Raw genomic sequence first — 27,837 nt, 5'->3', positions numbered from 1 at the left:
GAGACATGTTGCAGATAAGAAATTAGAAGAGGCTGCATTTGGCAGATTTGTAAGCAAAGATGCATCTTTGAGTGAAAAAATAGCAGCATTGGGAACCACCATAGCTATGAACACCAAACAAAAATTGGGGTGGGGGTTGTAAATATGTATATAATAAACCTACAATGAAGGCCAAGGGTGTTATGTATCAAATACCTTATGCAGGTCTCAAATCTCTTAAAACTATTGACAGCCTTTTGACCAAAAAGCAGCGCAAGAAGAAAAATTCTTGTATTGCAAAGGGTCATGGTATGAAATTGTTGCTTAGTACCCCCCAATTAAAAAAATTACAGCAATCAAGAAAAAAATCACATGTGGGGGGATTTATATTTACCATCCCTGCCATCTTAGCTGCTCTCGGGGCTGTGGGGAGCTTGGCTGGGGGATCAGCCGCCATAGCAAAAACAGTAATAGATGCCAAGAAAAATAGGGCAGAATTAGATGAGCAGAAGCGCCACAACCTGGCCATGGAGAAAAAAGGCAAGGGTGTTAAAAGAGCCATGAATAAGTTTAAAAAAAACAAGAGCCGCTTACAAACCAAGATATTGAAGCTTTAATCAAGCCACTGGGCATCAAACATTTTAGAGGTGTGTACATGTCTGATTCTTTGCCAGAACAACCACTCAACAAAGAGTGTGGCATTGTTAATTTGGATGAGTACAAAAATCAGGGCACTCACTGGATCTGTTATCTTAAATATTTAAACAATAAGGCATTTGTGTTTGATTCATTTGGAGGTGTTCCACCTGAAAATTTAATAAAATATTTAAATTCAGCTAATCTTTATTACAATAATGCCCGTGTTCAAAACTTCAAAGATGTTAATTGCGGACATTTGTGTTTATCTGTTCTTAGATACATGTCCCAAATAAATAAACCATCAATTGAAGATTTTCAAAAAGCCTTGTGGTATCTGAAACATCATGGGGGTATTTCATCTCACCAGCCAAAATTCAATATTGAAACTCAAATTACATGATGACATAGTGTATCCCAAAACAATAGCTCTCAGAGCATTTTATGGCATGTACTTGATCTTTAATATTACACACCACAACAACAAAATTGCAGTTGGTGATGAAAAAATTGTCATCACTCCAGGGCAGTATAATCTATCCACTCTAAATGCTCAATTACCCAGAGGTATAGTGTTAAGTCAAAATTCTGTCACTCACAGAGTAGAAATTGTATCTGCTACAGAAACAGTGGATCTGGGTACTATTGGAGAGCTGTTAGGATTTGAGAACAACACAAAACTTGAACCAGGCATCAAACACACTGCTATGAATATACCTAAATTCTTAGCCATAGAGACTCTAAATATTCACTGTAATGTAGCTGAGGGTATGATCACCAAATCAAATGGCATAGGCACTCACAAACAAACAGGCATTATTGCAACATTCAAGCCTAATTCTGAATTCATGGAGCCCATCATCTACAATCCATCCCCAACATTATATTTTCCTGTGTGTCATAATAGAATAGATTATATTGAATTGATGGTCACTAATGAAAAAGAAGAATTAGTTGATTTTGCTGGAGCCACAACAACTGCAATCATAGAGATTAATATTTAAATAAAAATACATACAAGAAGAAAATGGAAAATATTGAGAGTTATGAGCTACAATCATTCCCCCCAAACAGGAGGACATTTGCAAATTTAAATCAACCCAACACAGAGATTGAGGTTGATCTTGATGTGGGGGATGGCTTTATACACCCCCACAGAGCAGATCTATATATCAAATTTGATGTTGTAAAGCTCGATGGTACAGATTATCCGGCAAATTCAAATATAAGATTGGTGGATAATTTTGTGCCGCATCTATTCTCTGAAATTGAGATCAGAAAGCATGGCGTTGTTATAAACAGAGTGGATTATCCCGGCATTACCTCCACAGCTTTGGCCACATTAAAATTATCCAAGACCGAGGCTTCATACTACAAAATCGGTGGATTTGAGGCTGGTGATAAGATATTATCTAAAAACCACACAGTGCTGTTCCCCATGCGCCTATTGCCAGGATTCTTCTCAGATTACAAAGATATTATGTGGAAGGGTGGTTTAAGAATCACATTTAGAAGAGCTGCAAATGATAATAATGCTTTGATGAGGTACAGTGCAATAAACTCTACAGGGGAAGCTCTGCCTGATACCCTACCAGATGCAGGCAAATGCATTATTCAGACTATGGAGTTAAGAATCCCTGTTGTTGAGTATGAGGCCAGTTATGCTCTTAAATACAAAGCTGATATAATAAAAAATCCACAAATTCCTCTGCAATTTTATACATATCAATGTGTACAGAAGCCCGCATCTGGTTCTTATTATGAATTTGATGCCACAAATTCATTCTCCAGTATTCAATTTGACATGCCTGATTTTGTGGTAGTACTGTTTCAGACTGGAAGACACAACAATCAGGAAAAAAATTCAAGTAAATTTGATAGCTGCAACATCAAGAACATATATCTTAAAAATGGCAGAAATGAGGTCTTTCCTAGAGAAAATTACAATTTAGACATGTCCAAGAATGATTTCCTCAAATTATATGAGGCATTTTCGGCTTTCAAGAGAGTCACTACAGGCAATACTGACATGTATTACACACCAGATGAATTCAAAGCACAGAGACCCATGTTTGTAATCAATGCTTCAAAAAGAAAACAAGTTGTGGTGAATGACAGAACAAACATTAAAATTATCTGTGAATTCCATGAGGCATTACCTGATGACACCATATGTAGTGTTATTCTCATAGGAGAAAAATCATATGTTTATGATGTAAGAAATGAGAGAGTCACGGAGCAATTCTAGAAGAATTGCATTGTTTTAATATTAGATAAACAAATTGAAGCTGGTGTCCAATTGAACTTAAACCAGAAGTAAATATGTGTGGGTGTGTGTGTATATGTGTGTATGTGTGTGTGTCTTGGCCTAGTTTTAAGTGTGGCCAAAAAAATATCAAGAGGAGCATATTTTTGACAGGATTATGGACAACAATCTCACAGAAGTGCCTTTTGTAAGTGTAGCCTCATCAATCTGAGGGGGTTCATACTTTCTCATGGAATCCATGAGGGCTTTTTTACAAAAATCTTGGATTAGACAGGGTTCCACACTTGAGCAAAAAACTCATATGGGCATGTTGAGCTTGTTTTAAGTGTAGCCAAATCTGCTTCAGGGGGGTTCATACTTTCTTGTCCTGGTTATATCACAAATCCCACTACTTACATGGTTACAGGCCGCTAAAACACATTTACAGAAATTGCAATTTGTACAAAACAGAGCACTCATTACCCGTTAGCGACACGTATACAACAACTCGACGAAGACATGGACCAGCCCAGGATTGAAGATTTACTACATATTGCCCGGGATAACCTGTGGAGACGGATTACGATGCATCCAAATCCATTAGTGCAAGCTATAGGTCAAATAAAACCCAGAGTAGAGAGGGTTTCCCTTCCCCGTCCATGACTGTTTATATAATCCAGATAAATGAAATTAAAATCAAGTTAACGTAATGATTGTGATTGTGAATGTTCATATATATGTAGTTGTGAGTAGATTTTGGGGATTTTCTGGGAACATTGTATATTGTACTAACGCGACAGTTGCGTTAGTTTTTGTAAAATATTGATGTAAAGAGAAGTAATTATTGTAACAGTATTGTAAATTATTGTCGATTCCAGTTAATGTTAAATAAACAATATGCTGGGATACACAAATCCTTTACGTCAAATCAATCAATCAAAAAACCGGAGCTCAGTTGGCTGCCGGATGTCAACTGACAAACATCCAGGGAAAAACCGACCATCTAGCCAGAAGCCTAGCAGCCATCCCAGAAGGAAGGAAGGAAAAAAGAAGAAGGAGAGCCTAGCAGCAACCTAACTACTGTAACGTTCAAGTTGCCGGGTGCTTTTATCTTTTGGGTAAACTGGGCCCCTTTTGTTACAAACAATTTCCTAGAGTCCTGGATCTAAATTATGTGCACCTCGGCATACGTCACAAAATCTAAATGGGGGGTAGTGATTTAGAGAAGGGAGCGTAACAGTCTTTACAAGGATATTCACAAACAATTATTTATACAAAGTATCCAAAGGGAGGAGAATGTATTCCCAATAAAGTTTTCAAAAATGCGTTGCGCAATCCCTGCAAAATAAATCATGTCACTAAACTATTACTACACAACTTTTTTTTTTTTACAAATCTACCAATCACTAACTACTATATCACACACACTCTTGCATACTAGTAAGTATAAGCGCACGACGAATTAGGAAGGTACTTAGAGTAAATTGTATCAACAAAAAAGTCAAAGATTCAATTTTAACAATTTAATAACAATAGTGTAACTCCTTTTTGATATTCTAACAATTTACAACGATTTTAAGCGTAATTTTTCCAGTAATGATCAATGAATTCAACAACGAATTCAAAAAGGTCAACGCATCAAACTAAATCAATAGTGTACAATTTATTTTAACTTGCGTTTATGCCCAAGTTTTAAGTTTCTCTCATTTTACCTTACATTGATCAAAGAACGCTTCTTACACCTTCAATAATAAATAACCACCGATTTGTTCGTGATCACAAAGTTCATAAAAATGTGGAAAAACCACCTTTTTGAAAAAGACAAACGTCTCCGGGAAATTACAAAAATCTTATTGGTACGTATAAGAAAGGTTCCACCCCTTTAGATGCTCATTCCCAAATTACGTGTTTCATTGCCTCGTTCAATTTAACAAAGTTTTAACCAAGTCTAAACGACCAAAAGGGGGAAATGTGAGGAGAAATGACGTTAGCGGAAACTTCGTCGCGATTACCTAATGTACCTTTTTGCGACGTGTCTTACAAAAAATGAAAACCGTTGCTCCAGTTAATACAAATGTGAATGCAAGCACATTGCAGAATAACCAATATGATACACTATTTTGCACCCGCGTATTTTGCGTTTTCCTTTTATCTATTTAAAGTGAGGGGCAGGTAACGTGGTATCGAGATGAACAGTTATTTTACGACAAGCCGTATTCAGTTCTCTATTACGACTATTTTTGTCTTTTTGGACAAAGGAAAGTTTTATTTCTGTAATATGGCGCACTTCGTAAGCAACCAAATAACGTAGACCAGCGTACGTCTTGCTTGGGTTCCAACGTAGTACATTTTTGATTGCCAATTTTACTCCTAAGTGCAGACTGTCAAAATGGCCTTTTTTCACAATCCGCGTTTCCACATAGTAACACGTAGCGTAATTCAAGAGATAGCGCTTACCGTCTTTTCAACAAATGTTCCGGAACTGTATTTAATGGATCGCTTGCAATTCATCGCGTGTTATAAGTAACATGGTATAGAACGTCAATGTTCAAAGTTTTGTTACCGATGATGCATTAAAAAGCGTATCTAAAGAGTAGTCGACGGAACCAAACGCAAAACACGACTGTTCTCTCTACCTGCACATGTCAGCTGCTCTTGCCTTCACTTGATTTAGGGGGCGTGGTTTTTTTACGATTTGATGACTCGAAAGTGATTATAAGCGCCGTCTGTCGTAAATCATGAGCGATTATACATCGCGTATTTTTGAGCGGAGCATTATTTTTCAACAAAGTTGGAAGTTGTAAGATTTTTGCTAAGTTACTTGCAACAAATCGTTACACTACCTAGTCTAATAGCTTCGGCTGATAGGTGCCAGGTTCTACCTGCCCGGCTTGTCTGGGAGCACCAGGACCTCCTTCCTAACCTGCCGTCCTTGTACAGGAGACACCGGTCGGCTTACCGATTCCTAGCTAGCGCCGGGGGTGTCGCGCATCCTTTAATCCTTTACCCGGTGCCGGCTGGCTACGGCCAGTTCCCAGCTGTGGTTGATGGTACCGCGCACATACTACTTTCTCTTATAGGGGAGGCCGTGAAAAGCGTCTTAAATAAAATTAGGTCCCTATACTCCCCCTGACGCCTCACTGCGAGGTATAAATTGAATGGTCCCTGCCCTCTTTGAGTCCAGAAGTGGTGAATTCACGTGTAGGATAAATGTAAATGCACGTAAGTGATAAAAGTTAAAGACTAGTGCTAGCAGACATTCTTATGATAAGTTTATAAGAAACATATATATATATATATATATATATATATATATATAAATATATATATAAAGATGTTGTTCATGTTTTACCCAGCAAACCTTGAGATATCTAGAGTCTGTGTCCACCGATTGAATTAAGGAAGTTAGCATTTATGGGTAGACTTTTGCCGTTCTCCTAATTGAAGTGTGGCGATTACGTGGTAGGACGTTGCATAGCACTAACATTCATCAATTTCTATCGAAAAATACCTAAATTGTTGTCGTATTCCAAAAGATAGTATTTGGTCAAACACGTATGCACTGTCCATACAAGGTATGTGCTGACTATGGTTTGGAAGTTGATGAAGAATCATCGTCTTTTCTGAGCCTAAAAACAATGTTAAACCAAATATCAGTCTTTTTGCCTTCAACTAGAACCAGAAAACATTATTCTTTTTGCGTTTGTCGGCCTTCTTTTGGCTTTTAGTTAATTTTTGAGTAGTTTTTGCATTTTTTATTACATTTTACGTAATTTTATGGCTAGTTTTTCTCCTTCCTTGTGGTATCGTGAATTTTAAGTGCATTTGCTAGCATAACTTGTAGATTTACATGGTCCTTTTGTCAAGTTCATCATTAAACGAATATATGGTCAATGGAAAAGCACAACTATCATTTCCAAGTTTGGCAGGGAATTAAATAATTAATTGCGATAAATTTATTTTTCCTACTCCAAACTTAAGATACGTTGTGTGAACCCTACTTTGAGATTCCTTTGCTAGCCTCTGTTAGCACTTTAATCTGTGCTTTAAAATAAAATTAGTCACAATATTAATGAATATATAATCTTACGTACGCCAAACAAAAATTTTCAGTTGCTGGAAATGTCACGTACTTAAGTTTTCAAGTCCCTTGTGTTATTCAAACTTTTCATCCCAATTCTACGCATTCTATACGCACGTTACAGGTCAAGCAGAATTCTTTTCTTATGGGTTACTTCCGACTCTGGTATCCTGAAATCATGTATTCCAAATGCTTAATTACACAAAATTGTTTAGCTTTCAGCCTCAGTTCGTTAAAGTAAACGTGAAGTGAAGATTTTATAAACAAATAAGTAAATAAAAATACAGTAGATACACTGTGTTAAAGTAATCTATGTGTTAATTAAACTTGTTTTCAATGGAATGTATCGTCCTTGCATTCTAAAATCTGCTGTACAGGTGATAAATAGCACTACTGGGGTTCAGATAAAAAGTTAGCATAAACACTCGACTGACGGTTTCGAAATGTCATTTATCACATCCTCCCTAATCGAAATTGACTGACCACACTGTTTGAGATCACGGAAGAGGACGAGCGAATTTTAGCCTTAACATACGAAACAGAAACATGGAGACACCAGTAATTTTGGAAGGGAAGGTCAGGTCATAGACACAAAGAAAAAAATAGATTACGTGATAATATTATCAAATATAACATAGTCAATAATATCAATCATTATTATGGACTTATTTTTATAGTAATATTTTTACTATACCGTGTTAAGCCTTTCATGAATCATCAAGAGAGCGAACTTATGGATCAACTGCGATGTTTATTTTTAAGATTTTGAAACCATTTTCCCACTGAAATACCCAGTCATTTTTGTTAGATTGTTATACATTTAATCCCACCCCAGTCAAGAAAAGTATTTCAAAATTTGTGGCAGATTCTAGTCACGAAGTGTGATTTAATACATAAAAATTAAATTCTATAATGTGGAATTTCCCCTCACGGAAATATTTATCATTGTATCACGTGGTAGAACGTGAAATTGAAGATCTGGCCGGTGATGTGCGTCCACGTGTAAACAACGATTCTACGTGTAGACAATGTAATCTACGTTGATGACGTAATCAATGTAGACAACATGGCACTCGGTTTTCTATGTGTATGGCAACATACTCGGAACTTGAGTCATAATGAAGTCCATGATGTTAAACAAAAAGCCATTGTTTTAACTCTCATTAAAACTGAGGTCAGCATTAATTTTGATGCCAGGGCAAGTTTGTTGAAATTAAACAAAGTTGGCTGTTTCAGTGGTTTTATCTCAATTAAAAATTCTTACTTTGTATTGCTATCAAAATGAACGGAAGACTTGTTCCATAGAGGATAATTAGATTTAAGAAGTTTTACAAAATTAATTTTAAAATAGAGTTTCGTATGTGATCTTTATTGCATTAGGCAAAATAATACAAATAAATAATTATATCCATAAAGGTTACATATCCCCGAAAACAAGTAGTATTTATTTAAATTCAATTTTATTGCACATAGTAATCATTCAAATCGAAGTTTGTTTAATGGATATGGTAATACTTTGATTCATTGATAAAAGTTCGTCACTTGACACTACATGCCTTTACCTGGTAAACACTATCACTTATTTATAATTTGCAGTGCTATCAACAGCAAGAATACAGACTGTTTCCCCTCACAACACAGTGCCGGTAACGTTATCGTCTTGCACGTCACAAATCAACTAATTCACTATTAATTTAGTTTCAAAATCAACTTTTCGTGGCATACCCAGGAAAATGCTACACGTAGAATGGAGAAGCTCTGTTTTACTACTAGGTTCACCATTTCACACATGCGTGGAAATATCTGCTTTAAAGGCACATCACATCCAATATCCTATGCAGTAACATGGCGAAAAAATATATTTTAGCCTTCCTATTTGTCAGTGTAAAAAATAAACTTTTTTCTCTTCCGATAGTCTCTTCTTCTTTACTTAGTGATGGTGGTGGGATGGTCCAGGTTGGTTATAGGCACAGATTATCCACGTGTTTGAAGAAGAAAAATTCTCTATATTTCCAACAGTACTGTGGATTCTTTCTTCCCTGTTGTTTACATTGTCTACACTACCTAGATATACTATGTAAACTATAAACCAAACCAATGCAATCGTGTAGATTACGCGTAGACAACGCATGTAGACGTAGATTTATACCGTAGTCTAGGGTACATCACTAGTTCTGACCAGGTTGAAACAATTTATTCTATACTTGGGAACTTGCTAGATATTTACTTAAAATACTCTACTAAAATCCGGAGGCTGGTCCATCTCCATCCGAACAAAATGAAAGTCGTGCTTAACCTAAGAAATTCCAGCCTGCCACCATCGATCATGCTCGATGGCCATCTGTGTGTACTATTGCACGAAATCGCAGTTTCCACTGCAGCAGACTTCGTTGCAGCTGTACGTACCAGGGGTAAATTGTTACACTCCTGCTTGCAGACTTTCCATAGACCATGCACGGTGCGACACCGACGTGTTGAAAGGCACCGTTTCAGAAGTCCAATAGCACAAAAATCCATTGGACTAGCATCTGAACTCTTCACTTGTCCGAACTGATAGCATGGATAACAGTTTCAACTGCAATGCGATGTTTTGGCCATGTGACTTGAAGCTTTATCCTGGTGCAGTTACAAACTATTGTTGTCTGCTCCATACAAGACCGGTATTTGTTTTGTGTACACTTGTGAATTGACATGTTCTTTGTAATACGCAACATTTATTTTGACATTTTTTCGACTCGACGAATCGTCAGCTTCCCTCTGTAGCAAACTCCAGTCACAATCATGAAAACTTTGGAGAAACGTTCTTAGCATTGACACACTAAGTGACACCGGTCTTTTGCATCAACACCGCTGTAGGTTATGGCCCGAACTTTGCCACAGTCACTTAGGTAAATCCATGCTTCGTCCATTATCACAACAAATTTCCAGCGGTCACCAGCTATGTGGCGCTAGTACAGCCTTCTGCACTTGCTCTTGAGACACATTCGGCGTTCAATACACATGCCCTTGTGGCAGAGTGGTTAGCACATCGCGCTACGACTCCCGGGGTTCCGGGCTCGAATCCCGGCCTCGTCATGGATGTCCATTAATCAATTTCATCATATCATAAGTCATCCCCATCTTCGCAAATGAGTCAAAAGTGGTCCAAAAGCAATATAAAATAAAGCAAATCAATCAATCAGCGTTGAATACTATAGTCGAATGTTGCAGATGACGTTAAGATTTTAATCAATCAGTTGCGAACATTTATTGCGCAAACTATCTTATCTACTGTACTGGTGAACGGATGATGTTATTGCTTTACTAAAGAGGTAACATATCGTTACTCCAAGCTAACAAAACTCTCAGTTTATCTGATTATATACTGTAGGTTTATTTTGCATGTGTGCGGTGAAACAGACTTTGTACCATTGCCAACCCCACTCCTGCCTGACTGGAATATTCGCTATTAGAATTATCCGACGTGCAATCTGTGAGAGTTTAGTGAACAACTGTATGTAGGACACTTTGCTCTGTTGGAGTCGTTCAAAGCATGGGGAATGTGCGAAAGAACAACGTCTCCTGTTCAAGTTTTGGCTCTAGATCGTTTTATGTGGTAGAAGAAGTGAAAAGCTTCCATGTGTTACCATCCCGTGGACACAACAAAATGAAATTTGTAAATAAATAAGGAAGAACCGAATTGTTTGACATAAGACTGGCATGGAAGATCAACACTGAAATGAGGTGAAATTACGAAGAATGTACTATCTACTCATTAATTTTTAGAAAAATGATTGATTATATATTGCATGGAAGTAAAGTTTTAAATTGTACTTTACAAATAAAACATTTCTTTTCGAAAGTCATGATGCGTTTTGCTCAATACATCCAGATAAACAAGGTATTGTTTATGAAATTTGTATCAGGCGCAAGTTGATTAAGTGCAAATATGAAAATAGTTTGAGAATGACTTACTATCTTACATACAAGGTGTATTGATTTAAATTTGGTTGATTTAAATGTTGATTTAAATCGAGATTTAAATCAGGTGATTTTTTTTAAACCACTTTGAAGAAACAATTTATAGAATAATGCACATTTTATATTAGTAATATTAAATAGTAAACGTACTGAAATTTCTCGTGATTAAAAATTCAATGATTTCGATAGGCCAAAAATAGGATACATTTTGCGTAAAAATATACAAAATGCTACTCATGTTAAACCGTAAATAGTGTCATTATCATTAATCTGTAAATAAACATGGCAGCTTATATTTTGCAAACTACGTATCATTAAAACAATTGCCAAAACTGAGCTACAAAGCCATAAACATTTTTGAGGTTGCAATTATATATAAGTACCACATCCAAAATATTTTTTCACTGGAAGAAAAGTTACTGAAATCGTATTATAATTTAATTTACGCACTCAACAAACATTTCCTAGGCGTTTCATATATACAGTATCAGGAAGGGAAAAGTTTATATTTACACATAATTATTTATTTGCTTTAATCAAACTGTTGAAATATTTTACAGGGCCGTTTACTAGAGAAACGCTTTCTATAAACAAAACATATATCTGTATGCATGGTGCCAAAAACCATACAAGCAATTTTAAGTGTGGTTTTTAAAAAAAATCATAAAATCGATTTAAATATAAAAAAAAATCGTCGAAAATATTTTTTAGAATAATAATCATGATTTTTATCCACCCTGCTTACAGGTAACTAGAAATAGAAAACGGGCATACTAATATTGCTGTTTCATTGAGTATGATGTCCCATCAGGCAGAATATGCATTGTAACACCTAATTCTTAAACTCAGATTCGTCTTGGGTTGAACACAGTTAACAGCCTTTACTTGTGACCATTAGAATTTGAGTACGGTACCGATTCGGCGATCAAATTCCTAACGCATCTATACATTTAGTTAAGAGTTTCTTTAATTCTACAGTTAATTAATGCAACCAGTAACACACAAAATCGGCTGGTTCTTGATTTCATTTCTGAACGCAAAATTTGTTCTGAGAGACAAGAATATACAGAAGAAAAAAGAAAGCAATCCAAACTCAGATCAGAGAAAAGTAAGGTATTCTATGATTCCAGATATATCCAAACGCCATCGTGTATCCCACGATTCCCTTTAAGGGCATCCAAGATCTGAAGCGAGTGCTTTCTGAAAGTTACCCGGCGCTGCTGGTAAGATTGCTGGTAATTGATATGGAATTGAAACCCATTACTAATCTCTGTTTAGCGAACGAGGAAGCAATCTGAATTTCGTGCAGGAATGGAAGCAATTCCAGCCCATTTTACACTCATCGACTGCTACACTCGAAGGACCCTTTAGCTTCACTTAAGAAGTTTCATATCCGCCCTCCATTCAAATTGCCCCTTCGTCGTCCTCTCCATCAGCAGCTGCTTGGAGGAAGGAGCACTCAAAAACTCGAGTAACCTTCAAGCTCTGTATATGCCAGGAAGCGGCATTACACAACTGTCCCTCAATAATCAACTACATGCGGTGTACTGAAGGCAAGGTTAAATGGAGAAAGTATAGGGTAAAGGATAGACTCATGTTCATGCCATCTAATCTAGAAGTAGGTAATAGCATATCTCACAGGAATAAGATTAAGTGTTCTAATAATGCATAATATATATACAGGGTGGCGTGAACTTTTGGAGCAGTGTAGGCTGCGGTCTGTGAGAGATATTGTGTATGACGCGTCGTAACATTGCAACAGGAATCCAGGCAGTTAGTTTCCTCTCGTATTCTTGCCTTAAGTTCTTCTGTAGTAGCAGGTCGAGTAAGGACCCATGCGTTAATGGCATTGGCTTATGGAACACGACCTTGTCGTCCAATATTGAAATGACGTCAAAATGCTCTACGAGCGGCCTCCACGCAACCATTCTTGTAATATGTTTTGACCGCAAAGGCACGGTGGAGAAAATTTTTTTTTCCCTGTGTTAGAAGCTACACTCTGTAATGTTAACGATTTTTTTGGCCATTTTGTTAGAGCTTCAAATTCTGCTTATATTTATCTAGACTAAAATTCCAATTCACGACTACTGTTACAGGCTCTAAATAAGGTATAATTAACGCCAAGCAAAGGTCATGAATTCAGAATAATCAACCTAACACAGCAGTCAGTGAAAATTCTTCTCCGAGTACTAAAGTACTTCTTACTCTAACGTTTATGGAGAGTTGAAAGAATAACATTTTGTTTTCAGGAAGCGAAAAGATTCAAGAGAATCAAATAGATTAGTGCGGACAACGGGCGAAAGATACCTAGAGGAAGGAAATGAAGTGTTAATAGTATTTGTGGATATGAAGAAAGCATTAGATAGAGTGATGTGGATGAAAGTACATACATTCTGAAAAGGTTTGTTGTAGATTTAAATACAGGGAGTTCCTAAGCATTAGGAGGTAAAACAAGGCACGACTAGGCATGGCTGTCTCTTCGTTAGTTTAATCACACCATCACTCATCCTTATCTTCGCGATTAACAGAAAGCGAAAGAAAAGTGAAGTAAAATAAACCAAATCAATCAATCAATCATTATTGAACAAATTCTCAGCTTCAGATACCTTGACGTTTCATTCACAGTGACATGAACTGCAATCAGGATATCGAGTGAGAAAACCAATGGCGAGAAAACCCTTCAGTAGAAGAATAACTGTGTTTTGTGAACCTTTGAACAATTAAAGAAATATGAGTATGGAGAAGAAAAGTGTGTGTTAAATGGAGAGACAGAATAAGAAATAAAACCTTTCTGGAAGAGTTGACAGATAACCAATGCTGGAAGTTATCAATAAAAGGAAAAGAAAATGGCTACGATACTGGATGAAAGATGCACTGGATGGTCCGGGGAAAAAGAACATATTGAATGATTGATAATAATAAATTAAGTGTATCCTATGCTGAAATAAAGCGAACTAGATGGAAAATAATAATTGACCAGAGATCAATGAATGAACGAAAACTTGACGAATTTGTGCAACATTCAATACATTAGAATAGTGTAAAGATGAATTTAAAATTCCATGATGCTCTCGTTTGGTGCATTTACCTAAAAGCCATTTTGTAGAAAACCTCATTTTGTCAGCAATGGCAAAAACCTGCTTTTAAAAATATCACATTTTCCATCGCTGGTATGAATTAAATGATGACATTTTCTATCTTGTACGATTTTTACCCAGGCCTCTGGAACAACGAATTCTAGTTTTTGTCGAATTCTAGACAGTTAAAAACTTTAAACTCTTGGCAGGTGGTGAAGGCACAAAGAGAAAAGTGTTTATTTTCGTGGAAGTAGTCGCATTTAGTTTACACATGACAATCTTACTAAAGCTTAACGCCTACTGAGACGTGTAGAAACGCGGCAACAGAACGCAACAGACGCATTTCCGACATCTCAGTGGGCGGTTATCCTTTAAGATAACCTATGGACTTCTGGCACGGAAATTCCGCACTTCGGTTTCCATCGTCTCCCTGTAGAGGGCGTTACACTATTTGATTTTAATGGAAGCAGACAACAGAAGTTCTGTTGCCGCGTTTTTCCACGTTTCCCCGCGTCTAAGTAGGTGTCTCATATGTGGGCTACAATAACACATAAGCTTAACTTCCACTGAGACAAGGAGAAACGCGGCAACAGAAGACAACAGAACTTCTGTTGTCTGCTTCTATTGAAATCAAATGTTGTTACGCCCACTACTTAAAAACGCACCGAATTTCGTTGCCAGAAGTCTGCAGGTTATCTTAAAGGTTACACTGATTAAAAATAATAATTTCGGCGGATATCTTGGTATCCAAGAAGCGTTCTAAGACAATTGAAACATGCTGATTCAAAATATGCAAACAATTTGTTTGTAACACCCACCATTCTTGAGATATACGAAATCAATATTCATATTTTAACATTGTATCAAGGCAAGCAACTCTCAGACATAGGTTTCACTATCTAGTTGAAGGTATAATACACATATAAAATACATACATATAGAATATGCGTCCTTAATTTAAGGTGTGTTTGGTTTGAATTTCTTGGCTGTAGACTTGCGTCTGTGCTGAGCATTTGGCATGTCGCGTTCAAGGGTCCAAGAGTAGTCGGCCAACATTGCTGCACTCCATGGACCCTGATAGCGTAACTTCATCGCCAAGATGTCCTGATGAAAACGTTTACCATGTTCCTCGCTCACTGAATCTAGGTTCTCAGGGAAGAAGTGAAGATATGAGTCGAGGAGATGTCTGTATGCACTAATGCACTTCTGCACAACATTCACATAGTAAGCAGATTTATAATTTCCAAGGAAGTTGGCTACGACTGACTTGAGTGCCATCCATGAATTTTTTTCAGTACCACCTAGTAATTCTTGGTAGTGGCTGTCAGCAATGATCTTCCAATTCGATCAATTTCGAAAATTTGTTGCACAGGAACCGAAAAGCATCTGAGTCGTTGTCTAGTGCCTACACGAAATTCTTCATGAGCCTCAGCTTCAAATGAAGCGGTGGCATGATAACTTTTTCACGCTCAACCAACGGCACACGAAGGACGTTACTTCATGGCTGCATTGTATCTCTAATCGGCCAATTCTTCTTTATGTAGGGTTCCTTCCTATCTCTGCTATCCCACTCACAGATCAAGCAGCATTACTTCTTCGCCATTCTTATCCAACCGCGCAAGTTGCATGCACATGTCACACAGATGAACTATGATGTCCACGACTTACCACTATCCACCTTCGAATCAAAGTATAGTTCATATGCTTTCTTCAGAAACGGTGTAAAAGGCTTGTGATGCGATTTGTCTGTTAGATAGCCGCACAGTTAGCAAGACAGATCTGGTGAATTTATGCAACCTCTGGATGCCATAATCCATGTCACTGAAAATAAGAAAGAAACAAATGAAAGTATAGTAATTCGATCTCGAAAATATTTCTACGTATTACATTAAGTACAACTGTTTTCACAAACGACGAAAATAAATTTCGGTGTTGCATGAAAAATAACGAAAAACGACGAAATTTTTTTCGACGAACGGTGTTCCATGAAAAACATATTTTTTTTTCGATATCTTCAAAACCTGACATGATAGAGCAAAACGGTTTTCAGATTTGAAATCAGCATGAAAAACTGCATTAGAAAATCTAAACATCATATCAGATATCTACAGCTTGTTTATCATCAGGGTTGTTAAAGGTCCAGAAACCTATAAATTCTAATGGGTTCTATTGGGTTCCGCTGTAGGACCGGAACCTTTTTTCTTGCACAATTTAAATTCGGTCCAAGTTGCGTATTGTTTCATTGATAAATGGTTCCTCGGCCGTATTTTATTTGTTCCTGAAAAAAGTTCTTGAATCGTATTTAAATTGATGCGGGTAAAAAAGTTACTGGACCGAATTTAAATTCTTCCTGAAGAAAGGTTCCTGGACCGAATTTAAATTCATTGTTGAAAAAACGCTCCTGGACCCAATTGAAATGCTTTAAATATGAAAAGGTTCTACACTGACTAGAACTCATTTACGATTGCTGATTTTCTCTCCCAATCCGGGATTGAACTTATTTAAAATTCATGGACCAGGGTTGACCAATTAAAAGTTCCCTTCTAAAAATGTCCACGAGTACGTTTTACATTTGAATGTCACACTGCGGTTGTAGAAAGCGAAGCACAGGGATTAAATAATAGCGCTGTTGTTCTCTAGTGGGCCAGGTTCAAAACTCTCTTGTCGAAGATTTACTGTATAACATACTTATACATATCGCAATGGATTATATTAGTGTGGCGTCACATCGATTTCAAATAAACCCGTCAAATATTGCTCCGGCATCCGATCCAGGAACCGCAGACAATAGGAGCCGTCGATGAGGTAACGTCAAGCTGCTGTGTTCCCAACAGATATCACAACAGGGACGGGTAGTGTTGCTACGTACTACCAAGTGAACGAACACGCGCGAGAGAATGGGGCTGCTACATGGAGAGGGCTAACGTGACTGCAGCGTTTGCGTTTCGCCCATTTCTACCTTGTACCTCAGATTCTCGAGGCAGCCAGCACCTGGCTTAATTTTTCATGATCACAAGTGGATAATTGTTTAACGTCAGGTCGGTAATCGATTCAAGTTGCATATTGTTTCATTTCAATACGGAACTTGGATCCTATTAAAAACTGATTCGAAAAAAAAGGTTCCTGGACCGTATTGAAATTAAACCTGGAATGAAGGTTCCCGGACCGAATTTAAATTGGTTCGGAAAAAGGGTTCCCGGACCGTATTTAAATTCATCTGGAAAAAAGGTTCCTGGACCGTATTTAAATTCATTCAGAAAAAAGGTTCGTGGACCGTATTTAAATTCATTCAGAAATAGTGTTCCTGAACCGTATTTAAATTGATGTGGAAAAAAGGTTCCTGGACCGAATTGAAATACTTTACAGATAAAAAGGTTATTTACGGTCCAGAACCCATTTACGCTTGCTGCTTTTGCCTCCTGGACCGGAATTGAATTTATTTAAAATTCCTGGACCTTTAACAACCCTGACATAAACATTGTTCTACGTATCTTGTGTATTTTCAAAAGATTTATAGGTGTTGCAGGTTTTTACCCGAAATTACTCCTGTCCCTGTAATAGAGTCCCGTAAAAATTTTAGTTATGATTTGTCTATCCAATGGAACCTAGTAGAATACATATAGGAGAGTCAGAAAAACTTGGGTAGACATCATAATATTCTGGGCCGGGTGTTTTAGACGCCATTTTCTAACATGGCCGACAGCGACAATATTTTGCTTTTATTTCCACTCCTGAAACCGTTAAAGTCATAATTTTGGTCTCTAAATATATGTTTTGAAGGGTGAGGAATCAAATAAAATGGTTCCTGAAGTTGTCTGATTCTTATTTATTTCAGAATATCTGTTTTTTTGCATCTATAAAAGTTAATATGAACAAATACTGACTACAATTATTTGTAAAGTTACATTTGCACAACATAAAGGATTTTTAAAAAAATATAATAAAATAAAGCACACATTAAAAGAATTATATTACAATAAAGTACACATTGTAATTATAAAAACTGTGAACTTAAATGTTTTTTACAAGTTATTGCAACAATCTGCATAATAATATGATAATTTCTTATTTTTCTCCCACAGTATAATTTACATTCTTCGCCGCATTTGCAATACTCAGAGCATGGTAAATATTTCATACGACATTTACATCTGTACAAGTAGCATGCGTTACAAGTACACTGTATTAGTAGCTCAGAAAACACTTCATGAAGGCAGATATTAGGCTTTAGTACGCCATTTGCATCTTTTAACCATCCATAATCGGTTGGTTGCAGGGTTCCATCAGGAAAGTAGCTTCGTGAAAGTTTTAAGCATTCCTGCAGAACAAAAAAAAACATCTTTTCAAATGTCCATTTCTTATTGAGAAAGATGAGGGTGGTAGCTGAGATATGTGCTTCTGTTTGTGCAATGAATAACGAAGCTCATCAAATGTCTTATACTTTGAGGATGGATGTAAAACTTGAACAAGATATTCCTCTGCTTTATCAAGTGGTTCTTCAGACAGAGTATTTTCTTCTGCAAATCCAACTAGTAATGTTTCTGGTGATGCTTTAAGTGAAGATGGCGTTGTTCCTATCTTCCTTGTAACATCACTACCTGTAACGATGTGTGCCTTAATTAAAGTGCTGCAAAGCGTAGCTCCCATTTTTCTCCCCAGCGTGTGTAGAGGTACATAACGCACTTTGTCACCCACTCCCACTTTAATCCACATTTCTTCCAATCCTTTCGTGAATAGTTCAAATAGATATTGAAGGACGAGAACAACTACATCAGTGTCATTAGGTAATACTATGAGGTATGTTATGCCTGACTGAACAGCATGGAATATATGGAGTATCATTCTGGAATCTGCTTCTTCTACAAACGTCTGAAGGTCAGAGCAAGTTTGAAGTTCCTTGTTCATAGCTATGAAGGCATCTCTGGTATCATTGTCTCCTGTGATGGTTCCACTTATCACTGTAGTGAAGTTAGTCGTTTTTGCTGTTCAATAAAACCGGTAGCAGCTGACAATTGAAGCAGCTGTTTGTTTTTACTTGAAGACCAGAATCTGTCCATCTGTATAGGAATTAGAGTGTCCCATTCGATTGTCATCATTTCAATTGGATCAGCAGGTCTCCGTCTTTCTCTTTCGCCATCTTTTAGTGACTGCTCGATGTAGCTGTCAAATACAAAATCCACTCTTATAGTTCCGTGGTATTCCAATTCCCTCCAATATTAGTTCTAGTTCGGGCCAGTGAACCGATATGGAAAGTAATCTATAATTGAAGCTAGAAGTTTCTTCTCCGGCAGAAATGAACTGAAACTTGCAGTTCGCTCGTGCAAAACCAGTCTGTTTCGCCCCGCTGCAAAAACAAGTCTTGGGGAAAACATTTCGGCATTTCGGTACGTGGATGGATTTGCCTTGCCAGATCAGAGTAAATTCTGTGTGTTCTGGAAAATTTTACTAGTAGCCAACAATCAGGCTGTTCTTTTTCTTACATTTTCTTCGGATGTGCTACCACACTCGATCTTTTCCGACGAAGGATTTCACCTCGAACGAGAATACTACTTCATTTGATCAGCATTGTACTATGAGTTTCTTACTTTATGTTCCTGAAATTTCCTCCCGTAGGGAAAATTATCTCCATTCAAAACATTCAGCGAAAGGGGATTCTCTGCAGTAAATGAGTTAAGGATGTCGATCTGAAATTACATGAAGTGATTCCAGTCCGAGAGAGGAACTTACATCTCCAGTTTTAGTTTGGGTTTAGGACTACTGGAATAAGTTTTTAGAGTCGCGGTAGCTCAGTCGTTAGAGCATTTGACTACCATGCGAGAGACCCGGATTCGATCCACCTGTTCAAGCGGCTCCGGCGCCCACCCAGCGTCGTTTAAAGTGGGTACCTGGAGGAAACTCTTGGGGGGTAAAGGTGACCAGGGGCGTGGTGGTGATCACATCACCCCCACCTTCAGCCGTGATCAAGAACGTGTGGGGCCTTCACCCCACACCCTCTACACACATTCATGGCGTGGTGTATAGCACAGGGGACCACTTTACCTTCTTTGTAAAGTTTTTTTTTTTAAAAAAAAATTGGTTCAGTTTCCGCTGCGATCTCAGCCTGAAATACAGTGTTTCCAATACATCTTTGCATTATTATCCAAGGTGAAACAGAAGTCTTCCGACAAACTTTCACAGGTTTTTCATGGATGTTGGCTGAGTGTTTTGATGTAAGGCACCCAAGTCCCATGTGCCTTATTACAGATTAATTGTATTTCTTTCGTTTCTTAAAACTCTACTACCTTTGTGTATGTTTCCACGGAATTTGTTTCGTTTCTCAAGCTAATGACCTTTGCGCATGTGGTTTCAACATCACAGGGTGCCGGCACACTTTGCAGTCGCTGGTAGAGAACATCTTGATACACAGTTTGGTCAAAGATGGATTGCTTGTGGTGGTCCTGTTCCACCCTGCGTAACAGAATTGGTATATTTTTAACGCAAGTAATTTTTGCTCTTTTCAGGTGTCTTTTTTCTCAACGAGCCCAGAGTTGAGTAACAAGCAGAGATTTGAATACTTCTCGAGAACCATTCCATCCGACCACTACCAAGTGAAAGCAATGGTGGAGATCGTTCGTCGCATGAGCTGGAGCTACGTGTCCATTATCTACGAAGAGTCCAATTACGGCATCAAGGTAAGTAGGAACTTCAATACTGAATTTTTGTTCTCTCCACTAATACATGTAATGTGTGCCCTACGCATAGAAAAGTAAAGTATAATTTGAGACCAAATGTGTGAATGAGGCTGTGTCCGAAAGATACAAAGAACAGATTTCAAGTATGGTCTTGATGGAAGTGACGTCACCTAGTGCTGTTCGAAATCTACAAGTACACGAGCAATCGAGACCACAAGGCGGAGCTCGGATCGTTGCAAGCTTGATCACGTGACTTGTAGACTCGTTGTTCATTTCTTTGAAATTACGGAAGTAGAAAGGCAGCATGCTGTGTGTTATGTTCTTCTAATGTGTATGCATTAGAACATTTTAAATTGCTGTGTGGTTTCTATGGTGAAAAACAAGTGTTTAAAACACGGGGAAAAATACGTGTCCTCAGTTTCACTACTGATCGTATTTAGCGCTGCAGTCGAAGTGCAATTCAAAAGACTTTCACCTCCAGTCCACGACTTCAAGACCGCACTGCAAGACCAGTCTCGATAGATGCTCGCCTCAAGTAGTCTTGCTCCTTTCGGACACGATCTCAGTCCCGGATCAACACATTTTGAGCCTTCCTGCAAAATATCACAAAAGATCCCTTCCATATAAAATATACTTACTTGTGTAAGAAATGTCAACAACTCTTGCTGTTATTCAGTTTTTTCAGTGTATGTACTTATTAGCGTGGTGTAGAGATATCTATATTGAGAGATTGATGGAAATATTTGATTATTTTCTTATTTAGTGTACCTCTGGAGAGCCATGTAGAATGCCTTTCATACATAAGTTTTACAAAATCATGTACAGATGAAACTTTTAATATGTCACTTTTGACAGCTGTTTAAAGATATAATCCAGCTGGGCATGATGGACAAATACCTGTTTCATAATATTTCTGTATTTCTTTTTCTTTTGCTATCAGTCTTCATTCGTTGGGTTGGGTATGGAGTGGTTGGTCCTTAGGTAAGCAAATAAGGTTTGATGGCCCCAAAAGTAAATAGTAATTTCTTTGTAGGCTCTGGATTTTCGTCCTTGCTCCGCCGTGTTGAACTACTAGTAAGACCAGTTTCATATCATAACTCATATGTAAGTCTACTCTAGGTACAGTCACGGACATTTCTGGCTTGTAGCTACAGCACTGATGATCAAGGGTTTCGTTACAACCCAGACATGTCCGTTACTGTACAGTATAATCTTGACTAGTACTCCACACCACAGAGCTAGGGAAGAAGAAACTCCCTGTTAATAAGGAATCCATGTTTAATTTGTGGGGAGGTACATTCAACAGAAGTAATTGAAGACTAAAATTGGTAAACGCTGTAAGTCCCACAATAATTCAAACACCGTTTTCCACGTTAAACTGTTAAATGTGCCATGCTTTATAATGTGGTAAACGTGAAATGTGGCTGGTAGCCCTCTAAGTAGTTCAAAGGGCGTGTAAATAGGTGCAACGATCCCGCTAGATCGTTACAAAGTTACGCATTTGTTCTTTTTATTGTTGAATAGCATTGTGTAATCTTATCTGTTTTGTTATCGCTTCTGCATAGGATTTCACTGCTATGCTTGGTAGAGAACGAAATTGTACCATAGCTCACTGGGGAGAGTTTCTATTCTAATAGTTGTTTATTAACCTGTATAGATGGCACTCAATGTTAAGCAGCGCTCTCGTAGTTCACGAATATCCACTAGAGGTGCTGGCGCTGCGCTCAGAACTGTATATAAGCAGCGACGTGGCCCCGGCCAGTTACCTCTGTCCGAAGGGACCTGGAGTGCAAACCTGATGGTGCTCAACGAAGCTCAGACCATCGAACGTCGAGATCGACGTGTCATAGACATGCGTTCGCGCGATGTGAGTGAAGAACCTCAACCTACCCAACCCCGTCCAGGGAAATAAAGGAATACGTCCAACAACCCAATCATTCGATAGGCCAAGGAGCTTAACCTTTCAGGGTGGACAATTCGACTCCCACTTTCTCCCTCTGATATTCTATAGAGGCAACCAATGATAGATGCAGAACGCCTTAGCGATTCTGAAATGCACAATATTGACAACCGGGAACCTCAGGGCATTGCATCTGAGTACGGTTACACATCAGATTCTGTTGTAAATGAAGAGAGAAGAGTATCCGCTACCGGAGCCATCTCTAGTCTGTGGTGATGGATCGGTAGGACAACGGTGTGAATGTGCTCCGTGTTTTTGTGTTATTTTATGTATTTCTGATGGGAGGTGGTGAAAACGATATTGCAGGAATGTGCAGTAAGTACTGAAGATTACTTTTGTGTAACAAATAGTTCAATATCTGGTAAATGAAACGATAAATACGTTAAATACTGTGACTGTAATTTCTACTTCCCGTATGTAAGCATACAGTGCTGCCACCTCAGTGTTAAAAAAAAACGCGGAGTACAGTTGAACTGTCATTATCGAACTGTTCGATATATCTAATAAGATGAGTAGTTGCATCGAATGTCACTAACCTGTGGCTCGAAAGGACATTTCCTCAAAAATACAGTGTTCAGATTGTTTGAAGTTATGTCATTTGAAATGCGCACTTTTGAAAGAGGAAGATGCAGAATATATGCGGACTGCAGGACATATTTGGAGATGCAAAGAATGTTCGAAGATTAGACGTAGTACAGCGTGTTTCAAAAAGAATATACGTATTTCGCATGCATATATTTATTAAACTTTAAGACATACGAAGATGAAACTTGACACACATACTTACGAACCTCTCAAGTTAAGATTACAGATGTTCAATATGTCCTCCAGCAGTGACACGAACAATATCACATCGATACTCAAATTCCTCCCATACTCGGGCAAGCATGTCCTTCGTCACTGGTGTTACGGCAGTACGGATCCGGTTCTTCAACTCTTCCAGGTTCTGTGGGAGTAGTGGTACATAAACATTGTCTTTAATGAAACCCCACAGGAAGAAGTCACAGGGTGTCAAATCCAGTGACCGTGGAGCCCAGCTGATACATGTTAAGTCGCCAGCTCCTTGACGACCAATCCAACGGTTCGGTAGAGTTTCGTTCAGATAATCACGCATTTGGCGACTCCAGTGAGGGGGTGCCCCGTCTTGTTGAAAAATGAAGTTGTCTTCGTGCAGCCTCGGAAACAACCAGTTTTGTAACATAGAGAGATACTGCTGACCATTAACCGTGTTTCCATCAAAGAAGAATGGGCCGTAAACAGATGATCGGGATATCGCGCAAAACACATTCACTTTGGGCGAATCTCGTACATGTTCAATGAATGCATGTGGGTTCTGTAGGCCCCAAATGCGAACATTATGTTTGTTTACCTGACCACTGACATGAAACGCAGCTTCATCACTAAACACGATGCGTTGTGCGAAAGTGTTGTCATTGTCAATAGCATCAAGAATCTCGTTACAAAATGCCACACGTTTGCGTTTGTCATCAGGACGCAGAGCTTGTAACAGCGGTACCTTGTACGGCTTCATAACCAGCCGACGTCTCAAAACACGCCAAATTGTTGTTGTAGGAAGTTGTAACTCCCGACTGGCACGACGAGTTGATTTTGAAGGGCTACGTTGGAAAGCAGTTTGAATTCGTGCAACATTTTCTTCAGGAACACGAGGGCGGCCAGGACTCTTTCCTTTACATACACATCCTGTATCTACAAACTGTCGATACCATCTGCGAATGTTCCACCCATTCGGAGGATCAATTTGGTATTTCAACCTGAAACGTCTTTGCACTGTAATCACGGAATTGCACTTCGCAAACTCGAGAACACAAAATGATTTCTGCTGCGGAGTAGCCATTTCAAACAACTGACGGTCTAGCGGCTATTATATAAACGAGACTATGTATTCGTTTCTCTAATAGTCGAGCCGGGGCGCAGCGATCGATAGTTTGGACAAAATAATACTTTGTAATACGTATATTCTTTTCGAAACACGCTGTAGTTTACAGGACGAAAGTGTAAGTGAAATGGAAGTGCCAACTATTGTTGATATGTATAAACTACTTCAAGTACTAAAGCAGGAAATGGAAAATTTGAAGAAAGCAAATATAAACTGTGAACCCGAACTAAGTAAATCATTTGAGTTAGCTCATCATGAAAATGCATCATTGATCAAAAAGCAGGCTGAGTCAATAAATACTTGTTTGGTATGAATTGAGCAGTTGAAAGGGGAAAATGTAACTCTAAAAAAAAAGCTGAAGGATAATCAGGAGCAACTAGATGAATTAGACCAGTATGGTCGCCGCAATACATTAGAAATATACGGTATTCCTGAGCAGTTGAATGAAAATACGACGGATGTAGTAAAAACTATTGGCCGAGCATTGGACATAGAAATCAAGGATGAGATGATAGACTGTTGTCACAGGTTGCGCAAACCATCTAATCAATTTTCAAGTGGAATCATTGTAAAATTTGTCAGACGAGTGGACAAGGATGCCTTTCTACAGAAGAGGAAAGTGAAAAGGAACTTAAATGCTGTACTTCTCGGTTATACCAAAAGTGAAATCATTTATATTAACCAAAGCCTCACACCTTACCGGAAACGCATTCTTAGTCAGGCTAGGAAGATAAAATACGAGAAAAACTATGCTTATTTATGGGTAGACCATGCGGGATTAATTAAGTTAAGGAAAAAAAGGGATGATACTAACATCATATTATTAAAATCACTTGAAGACGTCACCCAATTAATGTAACTTTCGAGGGTCGTATAAATGAAATATGTATTTATTATCAAAATGCCCGTGGTCTAAATACTAAGATTATGGAATTTTATATTAATGTTTTGAGTAATAATTTTGATATTATAATTGTTACTGAAACCTGGCTGCATGAGAGTGTAAATAGTAATGAATTATTTAATGGCAATTACAAAGTGTACCGTCGCGATAGACTTGGGAATAACAGGGGAGGGGGAGTTATGATAGCAATAAAGGAAACACTGAAATCGGAAGTAATAAATTTGAATTGTGAGGTAGATACATTGGTTGTTAAAATAAGTCACGTAATAAGATTTATTACATCACTACAATTTATTTTACGCCTGCATGCGGTATAGAAAGATATTTGTCACTTTATAATAAGTTTAATTCTTTCTTTTAATTTCATGGCTAGAATATACTTATAATTGGAGATTTCAATTTACCCACGATTACCAGTTCAGGTTACGAGTTACAGAATGGTGGACCCTCTCGTAGAGCTTTGTTAAATTTTTTGAATTTTTATAACCTTCATTCTGTAAATAATATTAAAAATAGCCTCGATAGAACTTTGGATCTTAGCAAGTCATGGATTCTTCATCAGGACAATGCTCCTGTCCATACGGCATTGTCAGTCAAGGCTTTTTTGGCCAAGCATGGGATCACAGTGTTAGAACATTTACGACCGTAGAACCTGTGAAAACAAAAGCGACGGAAGTCATGAACATGGTTTCAGAAAATGATTTCCAGCACTGCTACCAGCAATGTAACATTCGTATGGAGCGGTGTATCGATAGTTCAGGGGAGTACTTTGAAGGAGATAATGTTCGTATTGTACAAAATTACCAATAAAAGATTTTGTAGCAACAGTCCGGTTTTTTAGGAACACCTCATACATGTTTCCTCTAAAAAAATTATAGCTCTGATATTTCATTGCTTACCTACTAAAAAAATATATCCTATACATTGATTTCCCTTCAAAATTGAATATCAGTCAGTTTTGACCCTAAATTTCAGCCATTTGCATTAGATGTGGTGAAAAAAGATACGGAACATAAAATGTAGCCTGAAATGTACTAAAAACAATGTTTCTTACCCCAGATTTCTATAATTTTTCTTAGCTGAGTTATCATAATTATCGCAACTGTCTGCATAGGCCAAAAATGTTGCAAGTCATGAAACAAAAATGGCGGCCATTTTCAAACGAAGTCTAGTTTTAGAAAAATAATGCCTGTTTTGAACTACCCTTGTACAGAGGTTACAACGACAAGCAAATGAAAAATTTTAAAAATGGTCGAGCGAACAGTTCTGGACCATTTGGTACGGATTGACCCTGAAATTTTAGGCAATTTCCAAAAATCGTAAAATTTTCGTTAGAAGGAATAAAAAAACCAAAAAAAAAAATTTTTTGTAGCGAGAGAGCATGTCTTTGCAATGATTTTCATCATCAAAAGTTTTTTGTTCCATCATACCCACAAGATGAAAATTCAGATTTTCGTAACCTAGTTTTCCCACCACAAAAATTAGGATACAAATCCATTATTAGTCATTTTATAGGCATTTGTAAATTTTTTGAGTGCTGATGTATTTTTTTCTGAAATCCTCATTATTTCATTGCACTTTGCGTAAAATTTCAAAGAGATCTGATGATTGGTTAAGGAGAGAAGAAATAAAATGTAAGCAAAGGTATCTTGTGTCGAGGGTCTCAAGAGTGACAGACAACACTGATTTGATAACATTTCAAAGTGCTGTAAAATGAAAACCGTTTGAGATAGAGTGAAAAAAAAATAGGTGGTTTCTTTGAACCATAAAGGAAGGGTGTATACCAAATTTCATCGAAATCGGAGTTGGTGGGTGTCATGACCTCGTTGAAATGGCGTGGAATGACCCGTACAATCAAATTTTCAAAGTGTTTAGTGTACGCAGATGATGTTAAAATATATAGAGAAATTAGGGATATTACGGATACTAGGAAATTACAGACTGATATAAACATGGTTCATAGGTGGAGTGTAGAGAATGATATCAAGTTTAATATTAAGAAATGTTCATACATGATATTTACCAAAGCACGAAATAATTTGCGAAATGATAAGTATGTTATTAACGGCGAATTTGTAAAAAAAAGTGTATTCCATTAAAGACCTAGGAGTAATTATTACCCATAATATGACTTTTACTGAGCATATTTCTTGCATTACCCAGAATGCTTACAGGAATCTTGGATTTCTAATCAGAAATGCTAAAAGTTTAAATGATATATGCTCTTTGTGTATGCTCTACAAATGTTTAGTTAGAAGCAAATTAGAATATGCTTGTACTGTTTGGGCGCCAACCTGTGACTCCCAGATAAATATTATTGAAGAAATTTCTCAGATTTTTATATTATAAGAAGTATCGAATATCGCCAATAATTCTTAAAGTACCATACAATGATTTGTTAAGGCCGTACTAAAGGCAATTTTGTGG

The 27,837-nt window shown here is 37.6% G+C and overlaps 1 protein-coding gene across 1 annotated transcript in view; it reads left to right on the top strand.

Moving 5' to 3' along the window:
- The window catches only part of mtt (mangetout), a 390,272-nt gene that overhangs the window by 76,018 nt on the left and 286,417 nt on the right, over positions 1-27,837 (top strand). The window contains exon 3 of the mRNA XM_083135134.1: positions 20,479-20,649. Coding sequence (XP_082991260.1) covers positions 20,479-20,649 — 171 coding nt within the window. The remainder of the gene's footprint in view (positions 1-20,478; positions 20,650-27,837) is intronic.

The sequence above is a fragment of the Lepisma saccharinum genome, chromosome 14 (assembly GCF_977018435.1).
Source record: "Lepisma saccharinum chromosome 14, izLepSacc3.1, whole genome shotgun sequence".
Lineage (NCBI taxonomy): Eukaryota > Metazoa > Arthropoda > Insecta > Zygentoma > Lepismatidae > Lepisma > Lepisma saccharinum.
The sequence above is the reverse complement of the archived record's forward strand: the minus strand, read 5'-3'. Positions and strand labels throughout refer to the sequence as shown.